General features: G+C 43.5%; 1 protein-coding gene across 1 annotated transcript in view; it reads right to left on the bottom strand.

Annotated features, from left to right (window-relative positions):
* Window positions 1–401: 401 nt before the first annotated feature.
* The window catches only part of LOC124774897 (CCN family member 4), a 410,531-nt gene continuing 387,049 nt past the window's right edge, over window positions 402–23,883 (bottom strand). Inside the window, exons 7-8 of the mRNA XM_047249560.1 lie at window positions 12,516–12,807; window positions 402–3,154 (exon numbers count right to left, since the gene is read on the bottom strand). Of these exons, the coding sequence (XP_047105516.1) occupies window positions 2,955–3,154; window positions 12,516–12,807 (492 nt within the window). The 3' untranslated portion in view covers window positions 402–2,954. The remainder of the gene's footprint in view (window positions 3,155–12,515; window positions 12,808–23,883) is intronic.

Here is a 23,883-nt window from a genome sequence, read left to right as displayed (position 1 = left end):
CTGCGACCGTAGCGGTCGCTCGGTTCCAGACTGTAGCGCCTAGAACCGCTCGGCCACGCAGGCCGGCTCCCAGCTGCAATATATATATATATATATATATATATATATATATATTTCAACGTATCTTTTACTATTTTGAGTATCAGTTTTACTTTACAGAACACTTGTATTTCAGCAGCGCTTATAAAATAATCAGCCGTGAAGAAAACATCTTGTAGCCACGTGTCACTCCGTTAAACATTTTTATTGCAGGGGGACTTTGATACCCACTGTAGGATATGATTGAACCTATAGGTTTACTAAGATTGCAAAACCTACTTTCACATTGTTGAAAAAATTCGGTGTCAGTGCAGAAATAAAATATTAATTGTAAAACAGTTCCACCGTTTATTTTAGTGCACTTCACATGAACATATGTTTCAGTAGAAAGATCTCTCATAAGTACATAATATCGGTTTTACAGCAAATCTTTTTATTATACTCTATCATAACATGTATATCAAATATCTGTATATGTGTTAATATTAATATATCTTCTGTTGCATAAGCTACGTGATCTAGACATCTTTCTAATACTTTACACAAAATATTTCACTCGATATGACAGTTACTTTTAATATTAATCACTTTTTTCACGATGTGTCGTTTATCTTCGTGATATAAATGTTATCCTTTATTATAGCAAATAAAATTTCACAAAATTATTGTTTTGCTACAGATATCACAATTTAATCCATTAAAATGTGTTTCTCCAATAACCATGATATATTATTGTTATCTGATATTTTCTTTTGTGTTATTTATTACTTACAGACTGAGAACAAGTCCCCAGCGAAGGCCTAGTACAAAGACACATGCTTACATGTAGCTTCCATTTTAAATTAGACTGACGTCAAAAGGTGCATTAATCATCACAGTTACAAATCAGATAGGTAAATTACTTATTTTTCTCTGTTGGAATAACATTCAGCTGTCGATTGTCATCGATGTTACACAACAATTTTGCATGTTTGACATAAACAGACAAACACGAAACTATATCGTTAGTTGTATCACATAGATCTAACAAGATGAAGTCAACAAATAGGAAATATTTTCTTACTTAAACTCAAACAGAATTCACGTGCTTACAGTCATTGTTACATGAAAGTATACCTATACAAGTTTCATTCACGTTGTGTGTCCACCAAACATTGTGAGCGTAAAAGCAATGTGCCTTATGTGAATTGACACACTTCGTGGCATGGATTGTACAGGAGGATACGAAAATCGAAGTGTTATTTACCCTAGTTGGAAAATGCAAATTGTAGCTCGTCTTGAACCATTTTGATGACTCACACACGTTAAATACAGCACTGGAACAGGATTTGACATTTTTCGAAAGCCGTCTGAATTCTAGACTTTTACACTGTTACCTCCTATGTTCAGCAAATTTATCAGAGTTATGTTCATGAGATTTTGACGAAAGTGTGTTCCATTCATGCTATAATCCATCGTATCTAAATATTCGAGGTAGTTTACTGCGGATCATTGTTGTCTGTCGTTGGTTGTGCGCAGGTATCTTTCTGTATAAGTAACATTAGATAATGATTAAGGTTACAGTACCTGTTAGATTTATGTAGCTAAAATGCGAGTATTTCGGCAGTATGAGACATTAAAATCTGACACATCTGGGTTCAGAGTATTTGTTCCTGATCTGTACATCTGAATGTTCTGTCGACTCAGAACTCACCCTGGCACAAAATACAATTTAACTATCCATTCAGTAAAAAAAGACAGCCATAGATGGGCAAGTTGTATTGTAAAAGTTATTGACAATAATAGAAAGCAAGTTACTCCAGTTGGTTCCAACAGAGTAATCACGAAGTATTTAAACTCGCGTTATTGTCATTGTAGAATGACAACAGCGCAAGTTTACGTAATCATTTCTCAGGAAGTCGCAACAGTGGGTTGCTGGTGATACTTAGAGAGTTAATGTGTTTTCAACAGCTGTATTCGGTGTGATCAGGTGGAAGTTCATTCTGTAAAACCTGAGGCTTAACGATAGTGGATTGCTAGAATCGAAATTTGTAGTATTCCGTAAGACATCAAAACCAGTCAGGGACTCGAATTATTTGAAACAGAACTTGCTGCCAAAAAGCGAGGTGTACGTAGAGGTCTAGTAACTCAAGTTCTGTAGGGAACATTTAAATAGGAGTAATAGATATAGTTAATAGCAGTCTCAGCACAATTCACAAATAATTAGAAATGCTCGGCAGGTACATCAAAGTCTGGCGAAAAATTACTCCTAGCGGGAAAAGTTAACTATTTCTTTCTGGTTTACTCGGCTTCCGTAACATGTGCTGATTCATCGGACTGTTTCGCAGTCGAAAGACGGACGTGAGATTTCTTTTTAATGCCCCTGTAAATCCAAAAATGAAATTTAATACTAGCGTAGCACTGCCCGAATACAACATGTATTTGCTCTTTGGTAAAGAAATTCGATTGTTTTATCATAGTGAAAGACAGTTTCCGATCCTGATTCGTTACTTACGTGTCTGTGTTGTGCCCAAACTGGTTGGGAAATAGGAAAATATTAGGAACCTCGCCAACATTTTGCCTACTTCACTCAAACTGTATGTCGAAATGCCGTATCCCAGTGCAGCATTTACCACAGACAAGGCTGTCTCAGTGCAGCGTAGCGTGCAAATCGCAAGAGAAGTGAAGTGGTGAAGTGACATCCTGATCCCCTCCTAGCATTTGACAATAATGATGACAGCAATTGGTCCAAGTAGTGTTCGTTGATGTTTACGGCATAGTATCTCTCTGTCCCACGTCGTACGAGCAAGACCCGCAAGGGGCGAAAGCTTGAAATGATCTCATGTTCTGTAGCCCGAGCTCGCGAAGTTCGCGCTTTCGCCTATGCGGCCTTTTCGAGCCAGCATACTGGGCTGGAGCAGTGACGTCACGCCACGTCACGGCGCGGCGGTCCGGTGTACGCGGTGCAGCAGCACCTCTCCTCCACCGCCGCCGCCAGCGCCATCGGCGTCCGCTGGCTCTGACTCCGACAGCGGCGTGCAGACGCACTTGAGGATCCATTGCACCGGCAGGGTGATGGTGTCCTGTGGCGCGCCGAAGCCGCCCTCCTCCGCCTCGTTGGCCTCTTCGTCCGCTTCTGAAAACAAATGTTCACTATTAGCCTGTACCCTCCATCAGTAAATACCTAGAAGCGAAACAACGCAGTTGCAATCAAAACTGCATCACTTGGAAGGGTAGAAAATCCCAATATCTTCCTTAATCTGCGTTTTCGTATGCATGCTATAGGATGCGTGCCTGATATGTTCTAAAACCCCGCGCATAAAATCGGGATTTTCCGTTGCCCATACCTCGGGTGTTATCGCTAATAAAAAGATAGGGTGAAATGTTTTGGATGACCCTTGTGGTAGGGACCATTTGTATACCCAACACAAGGATCGTCTTAGTGGGACTATCTTACTCTACAGGTTCAAATTATGAACATGACGCATTTTCTCCAGCTTAGTCAAATGGAGCAAATCGGTTGGTTCTTTTTGCATTTCATGTGGTGTATGGTGGACTTGATGGGACTTACGGAGGCACAAACAGTTTATGGGAGCTTCCGTCTCCAGCGGACCAAAACCCAGCCGAGGATTATAAGACGGCTATAAATAGCAAATGGCTGAAGCTTTTGCAATATATTCGTAAGATACCAATCTCGAACATCCACGAAAATTTTATTCATATCTTTATCCGTTTCCATGATGCAGAGGTTCAAAGTTACCCAACTTCCACACATAAAATTCGGTATGAGGCGAAACCTAAATAACACATAACTGCAGCAAAATGCTCAAATTTTAACTGTATATTCTTTAGGAATTTATCTAGGAGATCCGTATCCCTGTTATCAAAATTATTTCTCCATTATTAAGAAACACCCCAAAACTTTGCTTTTGGGGTACCAAATCCAAAAAAAATGGTTCAAATGGCTCTGAGAACTATGGGACTTAACATCTGGGGTCATCAGTCTCCTAGCACTTAGAACAACTTAAACCTAACTAACCTAAGGACATCACACACATCCATCCCCGAGGCAGGATTCGAACCTACGACCGTAGTGGTAACGCGGTTTCAGACTGACGCGTCTAGAACCGCTCCGTCACTACGGCCGGCCACCGAGATGGCTAAGCACAGAAAATGGTTGAAATTTTTACAACATATTTCAAAGATGGTGATCTCGAATAAGCTTGAAAATTTTCTTCATATCTTAAAGATCCAAGATACAAAGGCTGATGGTCGCCCTACTTGAACACGTAAAATACACACGTAAATTCCGGTGTGAGGCGAAAACTATTTGATAAGTGATCCTACACAGAGGAATATGCTATAAAGTGTCTCCCCTTTATCATCTGGGGACCACATGTTGTAGTACTGATGCACATTCCAATTTTTTTGCATTTAATATCCGATCTAAGGTGTAAGATTAGTTTTGCATTATTTCAGTTCCACGTAAGTACACTATCTAAATTTTGCTGGCCAATACATTTCTTTTCATACAAGTTACAAGTCCTGCTACAGCAGCGAAAAGAACGAATCTAGCGGAAAAAAGGCTCCTGTTTATTTAAAAGACTCTTACTGAAGAGAGGGGTACCAGCTGCCCCATTCTACCTGCATAAGCACCTTTAAAAAATTTTCCGAAAATCCTGGCATGTGAACATATTCGTGCTTTTTTTTAACATACAACTGACCTCAGTCTCCCACAAACTCCCATAAAAGTAGCCCACTCACACCCACTAGTCCACCGCTGTAAGTCGACCCATCCACTCTCAGATGCCCTTTCTGTTACTCATTCACGAGCCCAATTGTGCTGTCCCATCCCGTGCCAATATTTGTCTCAATGTTTGCTACATTCAGTGCTATTATTATAATGACTTGAAATAGGTTCTCAAACTGCACAGATTGTAGTTGAAAGCTTTCTGTCTCACACGCACCGAATGACCGCTTACTGAGTAAAGCGTTCCTCGAGAGGGCGACACACCGCGCTTGCTATTGTTTGCACAATAGGATTATCTATTAGCCGTGGTCTGAGGGTGGTTCTGCACCTGCGGTCATAGCGGTCGGTCAAGCAGTGTGTACGTGGGTGCAGTTTAGCCTGTGTTTACACGTTACGTGCTGCTCTTGCCGTCTCGAATAGCGTCCATTACACAGCTGTGTTACGCGGAAAGTGATAGTCTTTACACTTTCCTAGATGTGTGAAGCATTACTAACAGCAATGGAAACCTACGCCCGGAAGAATACTGTTTGAAAGGATGTCACCAAGGACAGCAATTAGCCAACAGTTCTCGAATTTCAGAACAGCTTTTCTTCCCAAATGAATATAATGACAAATCAAGTAGTCGATATGAATCTCAATACTAATGAGTTTATCTGCTATTTCAAAATTTGTGTAGAGGCTATTAATCACTGAGTATACTGCTAACTTTGAATTGTCATTAGCAACAGACTCTTAGTTTACCGTTACTCCAGTCGAAGGCAACTTGACAAACGTATTTGTCTTTGACATCTTTATGGAATTTCCGGACGAAGATATAAAACTCAGTTTGCAACCTTATGGAAACTTTCGTGCAACTCTGAATGAGGAATGGGGGTGTTATTACCAGTTTCCTGTCCAAAATTTAAAAAAAAAATTATTAAAATGGAAGTTAAAGATACCAATCCCGTCCATAATGAGTATTGTGGGTTTACAGGGGTTTATTAGATACAGGAGGCAACCAGCAGCATGCTTTGTATGTAATGAAACTGACCATGTTAAACAAAACGGTCCCGGACAAAATGTATGTCTAGCACTCAACCAGCATTCTTTTATGTAATGAATCTGACCACGTTAAACAAAATGGTCCCAGACAAAAATTACGTCTAGAACTCAACCTAACTAAAGGTAAAATTTTACTTTCTTATCTCATAGCAAGTATAAGTACAGAACAGATAGCAAACGTGCCACATTAGCTGAAAATAATTCAGTCGCTGTTAATGATACCGTACCTGTAAAAAATAAGGCTGAACACAGATTGAGGTTCCAAAAGAATCATGGGAATAGATTCAAGGGAATATGTAGTATTTCTACGTTTAGGCCTACGTGGAATGAGTCAGAGTAATTTAGGAATGCCAAGTACTGATCAATTACCGGCACCTAACAGTCAAGCCCAGGCTACTAGTATAGATGAATATGATAACACACTGATACTGGCAATGTCGGGGCGTCAGACGGCAAACAGTCCGACAGTAAAAGAGAAATTGCGATCACTATCTGACAACAAACAAGTCAGAAGCATCCGCTGCGGAGGTCTTTCAGATTGAGGCGGTCGTTGGTGCTCAGAAGCCAAGACTTGTGAAGGTAGATCGGCTGTATATCCAGATGAAGCATCTAACGATTCACCATCAGAAACGACAGAGCACTCACAGATGCTCGTGCATACAAACCGAGTCATCTTTCGACTGAAGAGCCTAAGAACAAAATTTTTGTGAGTGGCAACGAATAGGGGCAACATGACGTAAACGAAGATCCCTTAATGACTTCCAATAGTTACCCAGGGAAAAGTGATATCGAAGCTATAACAACGTATATCTCGGAAGCCCTCTGTCATAACGAATACCAGTCGTCCGCGGACGATATTAATTAATGGAGTAATGAAAACATACATGCTGGGAATTGTGGGGTCACGTGCAACAAAGCAGGAATATAAGTAAATGGAGGCAAAGCATTATCTCAATCTCAAATCCATCTATTGGAGACTGGAACTGAGAAAAGCTTTGTTCAAAATCTTAAACACTGAGTCCGAAAAAAACGTAAAAAGTAACGTCACTACAACGAAAATCTGGCCTGTAAAATTTTTTTCGGGACGTAGTACTGGATTAATAAAAGGTCCAGTCACGATAATGTGACCACCGCCTTTACTCGACGTCAAAGAGGAGTAACCTCTCACAGACGACACTAGCAGTGGAGGGAATATAAAGCGTTTCAGTTGGACGCGGGGAAGAGTGCAATCGTTGTTGTTATCGGGGCTCAGATGGAAGCAGGCTTCATCACTAATGACGTTTCTACTCCAGTGAGCGAGGTTCCAACCCCCAGACGTGTTTGGAGACGCTCCGGACAGCGGTGGAATACCAATCTGACTGTCTCCCGCCATACGGTCCAAAAACCATGAGTGATTGTCTGGCATGTGATTTCTGTCAATAGTAGAACCTCTTTGGCTATCATCCGGGACAGCATTACAGCACAGCAGTACGTCGATGATACTCTACGTCACGTTTTGTTGCCCTTCATGGACAACCATTCCAGACTTACATTTCAGCAATAGAATGTCCTCGCACACACGGAAATTGCTTATTTTCGTGCTTCCCAAAGCCCTCCTTGGCCAGCCAGGTGACCGGATCCCACCTCATTTGAGAACCTTGGGAGTATTATTGGCAGGTCCGTCCAACCATCACGGGGTTTTGACGACCTAATGCGCCCATTGGACTGGATATGGCAGGAGGACATCCACGTACTCACTCAATCATGGATATAAGGGCCAGAGGGGGACCACTGTGTTATTCAATTTTTCAATTTGCGAATGTCTTTTTCCAGAATAAATCATTTAGCTTCTCTTGAACTGCAATCACTTGTTTGGCAGTAAGTGTACATCACAGCAACCGATTTTCGTCCTATAGTGATAATTCATTCATGGTGCGTTGTTTTTTATTATCTTTTAAGTGTAGCATAGTTCCAACAATTCAAACATGTGATCATTCTCATCAGAATTGACAGTAAATCGAAGCCAATAATATACAATAAGTTTTGTATACACACCGAAGTCACAAGCATAAGGCTAAAGGGCAAAGATAGTATATGAGATTACCCAAGAGATAATTCACATAATTCATCATATGAAGGGAGATGAGAGTCTAATAATTTGTAGGGGATTGGAACGCCATACTACGCAAACAAATGGAAGGCATACTTGTGGGAGAATATGGACTCGTTAGCTGGAAAGAGTTGTACAATAAATTTCAGCTAGTATGAACCATAACGCTCTTCATTTATCACAAGAGTATATACACGGAAAAGGTATGGAGAGTCGGGAAGATTCCAGATGGCTTACATAATTATCAGACAGAGATTTCGAAATTAGATATAGGTTTGCAAGTCGCACCCAACAGCAGATATATCCTCAGGTAACAATTTAGTAATAATGAAATAGATGCTATATTTTAAGAGAATAGTCAAGAAAAATCAACGTGGAAAAAAGTAGGAAAGGGAAATATTGACGAATTACGATGTGCGGTTGAAGTTTACTGAGGCTGAAGGTATTGCGACACTGAATGCCAACGTAGGCCGCTCAGTTAAACAGGAACATACATCTATAAAAAGGGCTGATTAATCGACGGAAGAAAGCGGTACAAAAATGCTCAGGGAAAGTCAGGAATTCTGCAAATGTGACCACTTATGGGAAATAAAAATGAAGCGCAAAGAATCTAAGGCAACATGGTTACAGCAAAATCGCGAAGAAATCGAAAAATAAATAATGGTCACATAGATAGGTTCACCATATGAAAAGCCAAAACAATCTTCGATGAAACTAGAAGCAAAGGTGTCAACATGAAAAGTGCTATAGTGATTCCGCTTGTTAAATGACAAGAGAGAGCGTATGGATAGAGAGAAGGCCTCTACGAGGGGGAGGAATTGTCTGCTGACGTCGTATAAGGAAAAATTGAAGTTAACATGGAAGACATATGGAATCCACCACTACAGTCCAAATTTGACAGAGCTTCGGAAAACCTCTGATCATATTAGGTGGAAGGCATTGATAAGATTCGTTCAGAATTTCTAAAATGATTGGAATAAAAGGCAACCAAACGACTATTCAAGCTGGTGCCTAGAATCTACGGGCAGGAGAGAGACTCTAAGACTTCTTGAAAAATATAATCTACACAATTCCTAAAACACGAAAGCTATCAAAATGCGAGAACTATCGCCCAATTAGCCAAACGACTTATACGTCTAATTTGCTGAAATGGCTCTGAGGACTATGGGACTTAACAGATTTGCTGATGAGAATTATATGCAGAAGAATGGAAAAGACTGAGTTTATCTCGGGTGGCGATCGGTTTTGCCGAAGGAAAGATAAAGGCAGAGAGCAGCAGTTCTGACGTTGCTGTTGGTGATGGAAGCAACATTTAATAAACATATTCGCTGGATCTGTCATCAAAGAAAAAGCGTACTACAATGAAAAACGTTGCAGGTATTCGAAATTTTGAGAATAATTACAATAAGCTATAGGAAATCCGGATAGTATATGTAACAAGCAGGAAGGAACTATAGGTGGTGGTGGTTAGTGTTTAACGTCCCGTCGACAACGAGGTCATTAGAGACGGAGCGCAAGCTCGGGTTAGGGAAGGATTGGGAAGGAAATCGGCCGTGCCCTTTCAAAGGAACCATCCCGGCATTTGCCTGAAACGATTTAGGGAAATCACGGAAAACCTAAATCAGGATGGCCGGAGACGGGATTGAACCGTCGTCCTCCCGAATGCGAGTCCAGTAAGGAACTATAAGAACGAGAGGCCAAGAAAGAAAGTGCTCGCATTAAAAACGGTATAAGACATGAATGCAGTCTTTCTCCGCTACTGCTCAATTCCTATATTGATTTTCGATCTGCAGCACAGCATTGAATGGAAGTGAATCACGGGCTGCGGAAAAATCAGAAAAGAAATGTATTCAAGTTTTGAAAAGTGGTACAATAAAAGGATGTTGAAAATTAGTTGGACTGATACGAAACGAGGCTCTCCGGAGAGTCGGCGACGAAAGAATTGTATGGTAAACACAGGCAGCAAGAAGAGACCAGACGATAGGACACTAGTTAAGTCATCGGTGATTAACGTCCATAGTATGAGAGGGAGCTTTAGAGGGTGAAAACCTTAGTGGGAAGACAAAGAGTGGAATAAATGCAACAAATAATTTACGAGATTGGGTGAGGTGAAGAAGTTGGAACGACGTTTTAATTAGTGGCGGGTCGCAACAGACCAGTCAGAAGAATGTTAACTACCACCCTTTCTCCCCGAGAAAGGTTATCTAGGTTTATTATAGTCGTTCCACGGTATTTCGGACGAATTGCCGAATGTTTGTAACTTGCTGCCACGATACCTCGGCGCAGAGTCTTCTTACCATCTACAGATGAATACTAGCGAAACTACACTGAGCTCCCCCATTTGACACCTGGACAGCACATGTGTGATGAATCCAATTGTCACCGCACATGCACTGCTTGAGTGTATTCGCATTTGCTGCAAGTCGCTGCGCTGTGCCGAACGCCCTTCTTCGTAATAAATACAACTGTAACGTTGCCTTTTCTACCAATAATAATTTGAAACAAAAAACTTCATTCAGAATTTAAAATCGACTCGTTCCCCTATGGAAAATTCTGGCGTCTATAGGGTTTTCTGCAACACCTGCTCTTCTGACTACTTAGGACAAACAGGACGTGCCTTTACAACCAGATATAAAGAACATATTTTAAGAAAAAATGGCACTAGCACCCAAAATTCGTCTTTTGCCGACCACCTCCTGATTACAGGTCACGCGCCTAAAGCTGCTCACGATATCAACATTTTGCACACCGAGAAGAAAGGGCGTAGATTAGATATTCTCGAAGAATTAGAAACTTTTAAATATCTTTCTCGTAATGATAGCCTCATTCTCAATGGGCAGCTACAATTAGGGCTACGTAATAAAAACTTCTTCAAAGATATAAAGCCGCTACTTGATATTTGATGTGGGATTTCTTCGTGCAGTTACCGTAATGTTTTTTCCTATCTAAGTCAAATCACAATTTTTCGTTTATTAAATGGTTTATATTGGCTGCATTTCAAGTTATATCGTTTTTCTACAGGCCGTGTCATTGAGCCCTCTTTGTTCTTTCACAAGTGGTGTTTTCATCCTTTAAACTGTACTTCTAAGCTCTGATGGAGACAAAATGCTACCTTATCTGCTGATGTCAAACAGAATATTGCCTTTCACGTAATGTACCGTATAGAGTTCATTATAATATTCGTCTGTCTTTATTTGAATGTTAAGTAGCCAGTTTGTACTTACGGCTACTAGATGGCACTCTTGGTGCAATGCTTATCTGCCCGCAGTTGTTAACGCCGGCGCCTCAGTCTGATGCTGCCTGCAGCTCGACATATGCGAGCAGCCGGTAGTGGCTTTTTTTTCCACGCACTCTACTTTAAGAATGGTTGATAAAGCTTTATCGCTTGATATTTACTTTATACGTGATATGTAAGTACTGTTTCTTTCTTGTACTGTTAGTCAGTACGTACACTTTTATATAAAAAATTTTCCCATAATTTTGTACTCAGGTTATAGGCCAATTTGAATATTTAATTTCTGATGAGGGCGCTCATAGAAGTGTCGAAACCTGGTCAAAAGACTTAAATTTTGTGACCAAGGGCTGTGACCAAGGGCTGTAATTGCTTTAACTTTAATTTGTAAACGGTCGCTGACTACGGAGCAATGCTTAAAACCTCTCTTTTATGATCAGCTGTTCTTATTTCTCTCTCTTGTTTCTTCTACACAAAGTACATTGCCCCTCCTTCCCTATAGCTTACATCAATTTTAGTGTGAATGTCGCACATTTGACAGTATTTTACATTGTCAAACGCTTCTTTTGCATGGACAAATCCAAAGAAAGTGACTAAATTTATCTTAATGTCTTCCTTCCATTGTCAAGCGCCACGTGAAAACTGCCTCTGTAGAGTCTTTATCTTCCCTAAAGCTAAGTGACCATCATCTACGAGACTTATGAAGCAGGTATACAGGATGTAACAGGTACAATTACAGATAATTACATTGATGACTGAGGACGCTATACTGACCTGCATCAGTATTTACATCATTTGCTGACTGATAATTATAGCTATTGGGAGTAGTATTTTTTATCCCGCAGCTCGTGGTCGTACGGTAGCGCACTCACTTCCCACCCCCGGGTTCCCGTGTTCGATTCCCGGCGGGGTCAGGGATTTTCTCTGCCTCGTGATGACTGGGTGTTGTGTGATGTCCTTAGGTTAGTTAGGTTTAGGTAGTTCTAAGTTCTAGGGGATGACCATAGCTGTTAAGTCCCATAGTGCCCAGAGCCATTTGAGTAGTATGTTTTTAGGTTGGTTAGTACCTCCAAGCATAGTACACATGGCAAGTGCAAAACATTGAGGCTTACTTTCCCCTAAGCAGCAGGTCAGGTGTTGAAGTGTGAACAGGTGGACGCCAAACGGGTAGTCTATACTTAGCATAGTAGGCCACTTAATAGTGTAGTTACGGATCGTGCAGAAAACATCAGGTTGTAAAGTTTGTGAGGTGTTTGTGGGAAGACTTTTTGACGTAGAAAAACAACAACCAACAGTAATATGCGTGAACATCTTAAGGTAGCACATATTCCCCTTATACCCTGCACAGTACGTCAGGAGGAGCAGTGGGTGGGCGGCTGGCTCACCGTGGTCGTCGTCGGCCCACAGGTCGTCGCCGGGCCGGACGAGCGCCATGACGGCGGCGGCGACGGGCACGCCCGGCGGCTCGGCGCCCAGCTCCAGCGGGCAGCGGAAGTCGACGTGCAGCGTGGTGCTGAGCAGCGGCCGGCAGCGCCGCCCCGCGCAGCCGCCGCCCGCGCCGCCCCAGCCGCCGCCCGCGCACGCCCGCGGCCGGAAGCGCCGCCGGCTGCGGCACGGGCCGACGCGCAGGCGCACGGCGGACCGCGACCGCAGCGTCGCCTTGCACTCGTGGCCCCGCTGCGCGCACCACCACCGATCACACCTCCGTCTCTCTCACCACTCACTCACATCTAATACAAACGTGTCTTCAATATATTTGTAAATGGCTTCACACAAATGGTTAAATGAAGATATATATCCGCTTTGGCTGTGACGTATGTAAATCTTTTATTTACTTTCGTCCAATTTCATATGTCTAGTGTCTGTGGACAATACATGAAGTCAAAGGAAAAACAATTTTTTTCTTCGTTGTTATTTCATCCCACCTCGCCTCCTGTGAGCGCTGGGAGGGGACAGGGGGCGGAGGAGACGATGGGCTGCCAGCGATAAAAATAACCCGCCCTTCAGTCAGTAGATCTTACCGCTAACTATAGTGCGCGTCATTTATGACGGCGGCCAAGTTTAGGTTCGTTCTGCGCATCTGACGTCACAAAACACAGTCGGACAATGAACAGAGAACGACGTTGCCATATCTCAACTGCAGTGCAGAGCACGGACGAGTGTCTTCAGTCTTAGAAACGTTCAGTCATAAACAAAGTAATAGAACAAAAGAAATGTCTTCATAGCAGACTTCCTTTTATAGAAAGTTTGGAAAAAGCATTCTTTATACCAATTGCTTCATATTCTATTAATTAATTAAACCAAACAAGCAATAAGCCTCCTAATTCAGGCGATAGCAAGGAAAGGTGTTTGTATCAATCTCACAAACAACTTTTTCGCAATAAAGAATAGCGGTAATTGTTTATTTCCTATTGTACTTCGACGAAACGTGAGTAATTCACAGTCGTGCCAACAGTGTTTGTCAGTATTTGGCATGACATATTAGTTTCCTAAAGGATTTATGTTGCCAGATGAGCTGTGTTAGCATAACGGTTAAGGTGTTGGGTTACTAAGCGTAAGGTTATGAGTTCAGACCTTGTGTGGTGCTTAATATTTTCTCTATTTAAAAACAATATCGAAGTGCTTACTTCACGAATTTTATTCGTTAGAATGTAATTTTTTGAAATTAATAGTGCTCTGTCTCTTCATTAACCCTTTCGCTGCTACAGAGACGTGCCACCTCGCTCAGTGGTATACACTATGGACTTTTACCTCTGCAAACTCTTCAAAATTTCGTGCAATGGTTTACTACATTTAATGCTGCACAATAACTGCGTTGAACATCGAAACAAAATTAAGTCATTTATGGGGGGAAGGTATCAGTCAAGAAGATGTGTAAAAATCAAATTTTTGGGCCAAATAGTTTTTGTGAAATCGAATGATAAGTGTGTCAAAGCAGTCGGAACACCATGTGTCTGCACAGGCGAGCAGTGTAGTGATGACAAATTCGTGCACAGCGCGGTATGCAGGGACCACGCCTTTGTAGCAGCGAAAGGGTTAATGCGGCCGTGGTGGCTTTACTTCATGAACTGCGCGCTCCCCCCTAAACGTAAGTTTAGGAACTATGCTATACTATGGCGCTGCTTCTCTTGGCGCGTGCGTCGTGTGGAACTGGCAACGCAGCAATCTCCCGCGTCTGGGCGGGCATGTGCGAGCCGCCAAGATAAAAGAATTGAACTATAGATGCTAAGACAAAAACAAATAGACAAGGAGACATATGTACTACGATTTTAAAATTATTTGGAAAGGCGGCATGGATGTGAGAAATATAAACAATGTAAAGTTTTCCTTATGAATTGTTTAAAAACACTGTTAAAATGTGGACATATCACACAGTTAAAAACATTTGAGAAGCGCTTGAAGGGCACTAAACACATGGAAAACGCTGACACGACAGAAGATTCACTGGCCATTACAAACGGGACACCGTGCACTTCCACTGAAACTGGAAATGTACCTGCCCTAGTATGGCAGATTGTAGATAAAAAGAAGGGTCGATATGGAGGGAGATAGAATGGTGGTGATGAGGACTAAGGACTGGTATGAGATGGCGAAGAGACAGGGGTAGATTTTGGGGCAAGGAGAGATGAATGTTGGTATTGGGATCTATACACCGGGGAGGAAAAGGCAATGAGGGACGCGACGGGGAAGGCAAAAGGAGGTGTGGTATGGGGAGAGGTCGAGAAGTGAACCCTTCGGGGGAAGGGGGGAGGTGTAGGGGGATAGGGCAAGATGGATTCAGAGTTGTAAGACGAGAGTATGTTGGGACAGGGTTCGTGGTCTGGGAGAGAGAGACAGTAGAAATTTCTTTGGGGGAGGACGTTTCAGTGTATGCAGGTAAAGTTTTGGTGAGATTTGTAGGTAGAGGCGCGGTAGCATCCTAGCGCCGAAAAATAGACAGCACTTGATTGTTGGAGTCGAATATCCGGACGGTGTAGGTTTCTCGGAGGTGTTCAATGTGAGTAAGAAGAGGTGGATATTTGATGAGTTGATAAAGGATCTTCCTGTGGGGGAAGAGAAGCTGATGTGGAAAGCGAGGTAGAAGAGAAAACTATTAGGAAGAATGCCGAAGCATCTTCCACCTAGCATTGTTGAACCGGTTTATAAAGCAGTCCACCATCAATGTTATGTTCGATATGACTTATTTGCAATTTAGAAAGTAGCAGTGAAGCTTGTCGTTACAGTATATGAGGGGCGCACTTTTTCGTCTCGGCCAAATTTGTCTGAGCAAAATGAAGAATTTTTTGTGGGCCATCGTTCATTATTCCTCTTCACCTCCTATACTAATCATGGAGTTCCGGGACACGGTGGCGCTATAGGCAGCCTTGAAAATGGGGTATGTGACGGAGGTCCGTACCAAGCAGAGAGCTGCCATTTTCTTTAGGAGGAAAACCAGGACATTTACATATTCTTAGACTCTTGCAGAATGTCTACGGAGACCTGGCAGTAAACAAAAGCATGGTGCGTCGCGTGAGGCGTCTCTAATCACCGCAACAAAGTCGCGCAAACCCGACCGATCACCCGCGTGCCACCCGGCCGCACCCAGCTGTCACTCCTGCAGTGTTGGAACATGCGGGCACTCTCACTCGATGTTATGGACGGATCACAGTCAAACAGCTGAGTGCTGCTAAGCTGGACAACGCAAGGCCTCACAAAAGTCTACGCATCCATGCGACCTCCCAAACTTCATTGGATTTTTCTTCGTCATTTACCCCACAGCCCGGATCTCGCTTTTCCGGCTGCTACCTCTTTAGATCAATGAATAATCCACTCAGTGCGAAGCAGTACGTGAACAATAGGGAGGTCACTGATGCAACACGACGTCGACCAGTGGAGCGGTACCATTTGAGCACACAGACCTTAGCAGGCGTAAGGCTGTCGTATTGAACGGAGGCTATGTTAAAAAATAGCGTATTGTAGCCAAATGGGCAGGGAATGTTCAGATGTGTGTGAGTTCTTAAGGGATCAAACTGCAGAGGTCATTGGTCCCTAGACTTACACTTTACTTAAACTAACTTAAACTAACCTATGCTAAGAACATCGCACACACACACACACACACACACACACACACACACACACACACACACACACACACATGCCCGAGGGAGGACTCAAACCTCCGGCGGGAGGGCCGCGCAGCCAATGACATAGCGCCTCGCCAGTACGCGCGGCGAGAAGGGAATAATGTGGTGTACTGGAATTCTGAATAAAGCGAACCCGTTTTCAGAAAAAATTTTGTTGCACTGTTTATTGAACGCCCCCCGCAAGTCTCATACCACGGCATATTACCAGCTAGTATTTAACATTTTTCCAAAGAAAACATTGTCTGATGTAGGCCATAGAATGTTCCGTTTATCTGCTGCTGTTGTCCAATTTCGATTGTGAAGTGCATTACCGAGCATACCCACAATACTTCTATGCAATATGATGTGGCAGATGTGTCATATAAAGTAACTGTGTTGCATGATAATCATTTCGAAGTCGAAATTGGGGTATAGCAGCAAAGACACGTAAAATTTTGCAGCTAACAATGGACGACGTTTGCTTTCGAAAAATCTATCTAGGGTATGGCTCCGTATACAAACATGATTATTATTGAATATATGTGCATTTCAGTGCAACTGGCCTTTTGACCGTGTGTCACTATCAGTTATTGTTTAGGAGCACACCAAAACATCACTCATGCATCATTGCTGTACCAAATATAGTAAAGATATGTATTATTTACTCAGCGAATGCCACTCCATTCTTCCTACTATTTCATTTTTTGACATGTGGGTGGTCTTCATACACACAATGCATGTAAGTTATGTATTTCTAATTTATTATGACAATATTACCTGAGACTTCATAATTCGTATTTCTTTTTTTATTTAAATTACGTATGTCTGCGCATCTTGTATTAACGGACCTCTTCATTTCAAGCGATGCCTTAGATACAAGTATCCTCTCTCTCTCTCTTTCTTTCTTAGATAGGATAATTTCTTCCTTCGTTTACACTGTTACTATATTTATTTGTTAAATATTCATTTGTAAATAAAATATAAACATGGAAACTCATTGGTAAATTATGACCTGTCACGCGGTAACAGGATAAGACAAGATATCAGGTGTTGGTAATTAAAGTGCAGCTGCTTGAGGAGTACCAGTGTGAGCTGTAATTATCGTATGACAGCTAAACGTGACAGATATGCTAATGGAGTTGTGCGGAACCGTTATACGCTAGAAAACAAGTTAGTTCCAGCTGTGGCCACCTAGAGCGTACCGGAGTTTGTACACTGTTTGCATGACACTATGACGTCCACGCCGTTGTTTGTCAAGCCATCAAGTGTAAGAACAGTATGGGCATCGAGAAGAGAGGCCGTCCACTCTTAGTGAAACACTTTTATGTGAACGGCAGCAATTGCTGTGTTAGTTTGAGAAAGTATCGTGGACTGAAAGTTCTGAGGAGAAGTTCGATGCTGTTAAATAATTGAAGAAGATAATAATGAATTTCGAAATACCGGTGAGGTTGGTGTTCACCTGAAAGAGGAACGTGTGCTATCCAGGCGGAAGTTACTGATGAGGTAGCCGCTGCTGTAACTGAGCGCGCAGCACGTGCCCCGGGCAGTGCTGGTGATAGTGCGGTGTCACGAGAATCGTCCATCCCACGGTCAGCAGTACAGAAAGTTCTGGGCTCTATTTTATACTGGTACTGTTCAAGATCCAAACGGCGCAGCAACTGAAACCTCATGAGCCAAGGCAACGTTCTCAATTTGCTCTTCGGTTTCTTGCACGGATCTAACTTGACGTTTGGCCGGGCAACAGTCTGTGGAGGTGCGCTAAGAACACAGAACTGTTGAGTATAGGGCTCTGTTAAACCGCGTGTTGGGCACGAGGAGCCTTTGCACTCGCCATAAGTAATTGCGGTGTGGATTCGCAACGACCTTTATTCTCGGTCCAATCGTCTTTGAAAAGAATACGCCCAGAACACCAATCGGATGTACTGTGATGTCTGCGTGTTATCAGGATTTCCTTGCATAGCATGAGTACTGCTTTGGTAGAGCGCAACTGTGTGGAAACCACTGTTTTCATGCAAGACGGGGAAATATCTCATGTTACTTGCGCAGTCAAAGACCTTCTTAATGAAAATTTCCACGAACGTGTTTCCTCCAGAGATTTTCCAGACGCATGTTCTGCCAGATCATCCGACCTGAATCCATGTGATTTTTACCTCTGGGGTTATGTAATAGAACGCTTTTACCTGCACCACATTCTGTCTCTACCTTATCTGAAGGCTAGTGTGCAGACACACTTTGCTCAGATTCCACTGCAATTGCACCGAGTATCTGTCGATCACGTCGTTCTATGTATGCAGCAAATCGTCGACATCTTCGGTGCGCTTGTTGAACAGATTGTGTAAGGTGAGCGACTGTTAAAAAATGGTTCAAACGGCTCTGAGCACTATGGGACTTAACATCTGAGGTCATCACTCCCCTAGAACTTAGAACTACTTAAACCTAACTAATGTAAGGACAACAAGCACATCTATGCCGAGGCAGGATTCGAACCTGCGACCGTACTGGTCGCGCGGTTCCAGACTGAAGCGCTTAGAACCGCTCGGCCACACCGGCCGGCTGAGCGACTGTTCATAAATAAAATCAAGATTAGGGATTTCTCCCTTGTTCAATCTTCTCCCCATGTCGCACTCCTAATTCATTACTTCTGGAGACATTTCTGTACGGCTTTTTTGCATTCAGGGAACTAGATTGGCACCTGGTTGCCAGAAGAGAAACTAATTTCTTTCATCGTAAGCGGTCCCATGTTAACGCATTAGAATATTCACCAAATTTCGGTACCATACGATAATTGCAGCCCACACTAGTCCTATGTGTGTAGCTGCAATTTAATTACAGCTAACCGGTACATTCAAAGCACTGAAGGTTTTACTCTGTCGTGGAGCTATTCGGAGGTTCCCGTAGAGGAAGCGGAAATTGTTGTTCAGGAAGAGAAAACGACGCTCGCTTTCGTACTTGAAACGGTAGCTACCTTAACGAGGGTAACACTGCCGGCACCAAGCGAAGTGTAGAAAAAGCTAGGTTGCCAAAAAACTGATTTGCCTGTCGTTGAGAATGATGCGATGACTCAACGTAAAGTCGTGATTAATTAAGTGGATAAAAGGCGGTAGAAGAAAGAACCGCTGCAGTTGTCAGATATTGAACTATGAAGTTACCATAAGTAGCCTAATTTAATCGCTAATATCGCAATCCTAAATAACGTAATGACAGAAAAATGGGTTCGTGCTGGAAGTGAAATCTCCTGACCGGTAGTCTGAAAATACAAAGAAGAATAGGTTCGGTCGGCAAGAATGGGTACTTAGATAAGGAAAGAGCTTTCTAGACTGAGGCCAAACTTTTGGTTTTGGTCGTTGATCTAAGGTGTCATTGGTCTACTTCGCTTATTAATAGTACTGATACTTAAAATAATTGCCATTTATTCAGTCTAAAAGCCTGATCTGTTCCAGACGTGGCAATTTACTGGATTGATGGTTATTCTCTCTAATAAATGTTTGCAGACGAAATTCTTATTTTGGTAAGTATCTCAGTGGTGACCTTGCCCAGAACGTCAAACGAATGTTTGAACTGTCCCGAAAGCATTTGCACACTTTCAGCCCACAGCAGTCCACCTCGCTATCTGAGCGGTCACAGCACAGAATGTCACTCCTCAGGGCCCGTGTTCGATTCCCTGCTGGGTCGGAGATTTTCTCCGCTGAGGGACTGGGTGTTTTGAGGTCCTAATCATCATCATTTCATCCCCATCGACGCCCAAGTCGACGAAGTGGCGTCAAATTGAAAGACTTGCACCCGGCGATGGGGACGGTGGAAGGCCCTTCTCACACGACATTAAGCCCACACCCCAATACCATACAAAATATGCATAGACGACAGAGGACTGGAGTGTGGTAGCAAAACATCGTATATTAAAGAAGAGGGTAGAAAACAAAACTACAAGGGCATAAGTGTAGTATGCTCATTGGATATATACATAGAACATGAAAACACATACATATGGGGTGGTCCATTGATAGTGACAGGGCCAAATATCTCACGAAATAAGCATCAAACGAAAAAACTACAAAGAACGAAACTCGTCTAGCTTGAAGGGGGAAACCAGATGGCGCTATGGTTGGCCCTCCATATGGCTCTGCCATAGGTCAAACGGATATCAACTGAGTTTTTTTAAACACGAACGCCCATTTTTATTACATATTCGTTTAGTACGTAAAGAAATATGAGAGTTTTAGTCTGACCACTTTTTTCGCTTTGTGATAGATGGCGCTGTAATAGTCACAAACTACCACGTAACATTCCGCCAGTGCGGACGGTATTTGCTTCGTGATACATTACCCGTGTTAAGATGGACCGTTTACCAATTGCGGGAAAGGTCGGTGTCGTGTTGATGTATGGCTATTGTGATGAAAATGCCCAACGGGCGTGTGCTATGTATGCTGCTCGGTATCCTGGACATCATCCAAGCGTCCGGACAATTCGCCGGATAGTTACGTTATTTAGGGAAACAGGAAGTGTTCAGCCACATGTGAAACGTCAACCACGACCTGCAACAGACGAGAAGGTGTTTTAGCTGCTGTCGCGGCACATCAGTAACAGACCACACATCAGTAACAGACCGCACATCAGTAACAGACCAACAGCGCGAGAATCGGGAATCTCAAAAACGTCGATGTTGAGAATGCTACATCAACACCGATTGCACCCGTACCATATTTCTACGCACCAGGAATTGCATGGCGACGAGTTTGAAGGTCGTGTACAGCTCTGCCACTGGGCACAAGAGAAATTACGGGATGATGACAGATTTTTGCACGCGTTCTATTTAGCGACGAAGCGTCATTCACCAATAGCGGTAACGTAAACCGGCATAATGTGCACTATTGGGCAACGGAAGAAACACGATGGCTGTGACAAGTGGAACATGAGCGACCTTGGCGGGTTAGTGTATGGTGCGGAATTATGGGAGGAAGGATAATTGGCCCCCATTTTATCGATGGCAATCTAAATGGTGCAATGTATGCTGATTTCCTACGTAATGTTCTACCGATGTTACTACAAGATGTTTCACTGCATGACAGAATAGCGATGTACTTCCAACATGATGGATGTCCGTCACATAGCTCGCGTGCGGGTGAAGCGGTATTGAATAACATACACTCCTGGAAATTGAAATAAGAACACCGTGAATTCATTGTCCCAGGAAGGGGAAACTTTATTGACACATTCCTGGGGTCAGATACATCACATGATCACACTGACAGAACCACAGGCACATAGACACAGGCAACAGAGCATGCACAATGTCGGCACTAGTACAGTGTATATCCACCTTTCGCAGCAATGCAGGCTGCTATTCTCCCATGGAGACGATCGTAGAGATGCTGGATGTAGTCCTGTGGAACGGCTTGCCATGCCATTTCCACCTGGCGCCTCAGTTGGACCAGCGTTCGTGCTGGACGTGCAGACCGCGTGAGACGACGCTTCATCCAGTCCCAAACATGCTCAATGGGGGACAGATCCGGAGATCTTGCTGGCCAGGGTAGTTGACTTACACCTTCTAGAGCACGTTGGGTGGCACGGGATACATGCGGACGTGCATTGTCCTGTTGGAACAGCAAGTTCCCTTGCCGGTCTAGGAATGGTAGAACGATGGGTTCGATGACGGTTTGGATGTACCATGCACTATTGAGTGTCCCCTCGACGATCACCAGTGGTGTACGGCCAGTGTAGGAGATCGCTCCCCACACCATGATGCCGGGTGTTGGCCCTGTGTGCCTCGGTCGTATGCAGTCCTGATTGTGGCGCTCACCTGCACGGCGCCAAACTCGCATACGACCATCATTGGCACCCAGGCAGAAGCGACTCTCATCGCTGAAGACGACACGTCTCCATTCGTCCCTCCATTCACGCCTGTCGCGACACCACTGGAGGCGGGCTGCACGATGTTGGGGCGTGAGCGGAAGACGGCCTAACGGTGTGCGGGACCGTAGCCCAGCTTCATGGAGACGGTTGCGAATGGTCCTCGCCGATACCCCAGGAGCAACAGTGTCCCTAATTTGCTGGGAAGTGGCGGTGCGGTCCCCTACGGCACTGCGTAGGATCCTACGGTCTTGGCGTGCATCCGTGCGTCGCTGCGGTCCGGTCCCAGGTCGACGGGCATGTGCACCTTCCGCCGACCACTGGCGACAACATCGATGTACTGTGGAGACCTCACGCCCCACGTGTTGAGCAATTCGGCGGTACGTCCACCCGGCCTCCCGCATGCCCACTATACGCCCTCGCTCAAAGTCCGTCAACTGTACATACGGTTCACGTCCACGCTGTCGCGGCATGCTACCAGTGTTAAAGACTGCGATGGAGCTCCGTATGCCACGGCAAACTGGCTGACACTGACGGCGGCGGTGCACAAATGCTGTGCAGCTAGCGCCATTCGACGGCCAACACTGCGGTTCCTGGTGTGTCCGCTGTGCCGTGCGTGTGATCATTGCTTGTACAGCCCTCTCGCAGTGTCTGGGAGCAAGTATGGTGGGTCTGACACACCGGTGTCAATGTGTTCTTTTTTTCCATTTCCAGGAGTGTATTTCATGACAGGTGGATTTGTCGTCGAAGCACCATACCATGGCCCGCACGTTCACCGCATCTGACGTCCCCGGATTTCTTTCTGTGGGGAAAGTTGAAGGTTATTTGCTACTGTGATCCACCGACAACGCCTGACAACATCCGTCAGCGCATAGTCAATCATGTGCGAACATTACGGAAGGCGAAGTACTCGTTGTCGAGAGGAATGTCGTTACACGTATTGCCAAATGCGTTGAGGTTGACGGACATCATTTTGATCATTTATTGCATTAATGTGGTATTTACAGGTAATCACGCCGTAACAGCATGCGTTCTCCGAAATGATGTGTTCACAAAGGTACATGTATCACATTGGAAGAACCGAAATAAAATGTTCGAACATACCTACGTTCTGTATTTTAAATTAAAAAACTTACCTCTTACCAACTGATCGTGTTAAATTTTGAGTCATATGTTTGTGACTATTACAGCGCCATCTATCACAAAGCGAAAAATGTGGTCTAACTAAAACATTCACATTACTTTACTTACTTCAAAGGACAATCAACAGAAAATACAAATACTTACTTAAATTGATTTTGACTGTGAAGGGCATCTGGCAAAACCAACAGATCCAAATTATTTCACGTCTTACTGGACAATACGCAGCATGTATGACCGAACATAATCTAAAAGTGGACGGGCCCCATATGAAATAAAGCAACCAGTTCTTCGGCAAGGGTTTCTTCTACCATTTCCTTTCTTTAACTTGTTCAATGTACAAGACATTTTTTTGGTTTGTTGGGGTTGAAGGGACCAGACTGCAAGGGTCATGAGTCCCCACGAGGTCTATGTTACGCCACGTTATATAAACAGGTAGGCCTCTTTTCAAATGTTTACATATTTTAGTGCCAACACGAGTGTTGAAAATTACGAGTAATGGTTCTGCTCAGCAGGTACAGTCAGTTATTTGTTGGATATACGGTAGTACAATGATGGCTAGTCCCTACACTTTTTGCTCTATTCAGCTCCATCAAATATCATGGAAGTTATTCTGTGGTGTTTTGGATTTTGAAACCCCACTTTCTGCATTACACGATTT

The sequence above is a fragment of the Schistocerca piceifrons genome, chromosome 1, assembly GCF_021461385.2.
Source record: "Schistocerca piceifrons isolate TAMUIC-IGC-003096 chromosome 1, iqSchPice1.1, whole genome shotgun sequence".
Classification (NCBI taxonomy): Eukaryota; Metazoa; Arthropoda; class Insecta; order Orthoptera; family Acrididae; genus Schistocerca; species Schistocerca piceifrons.
Note: the sequence above shows the minus strand (reverse complement) of the source record. Positions and strands in the feature narration are given on the sequence as shown.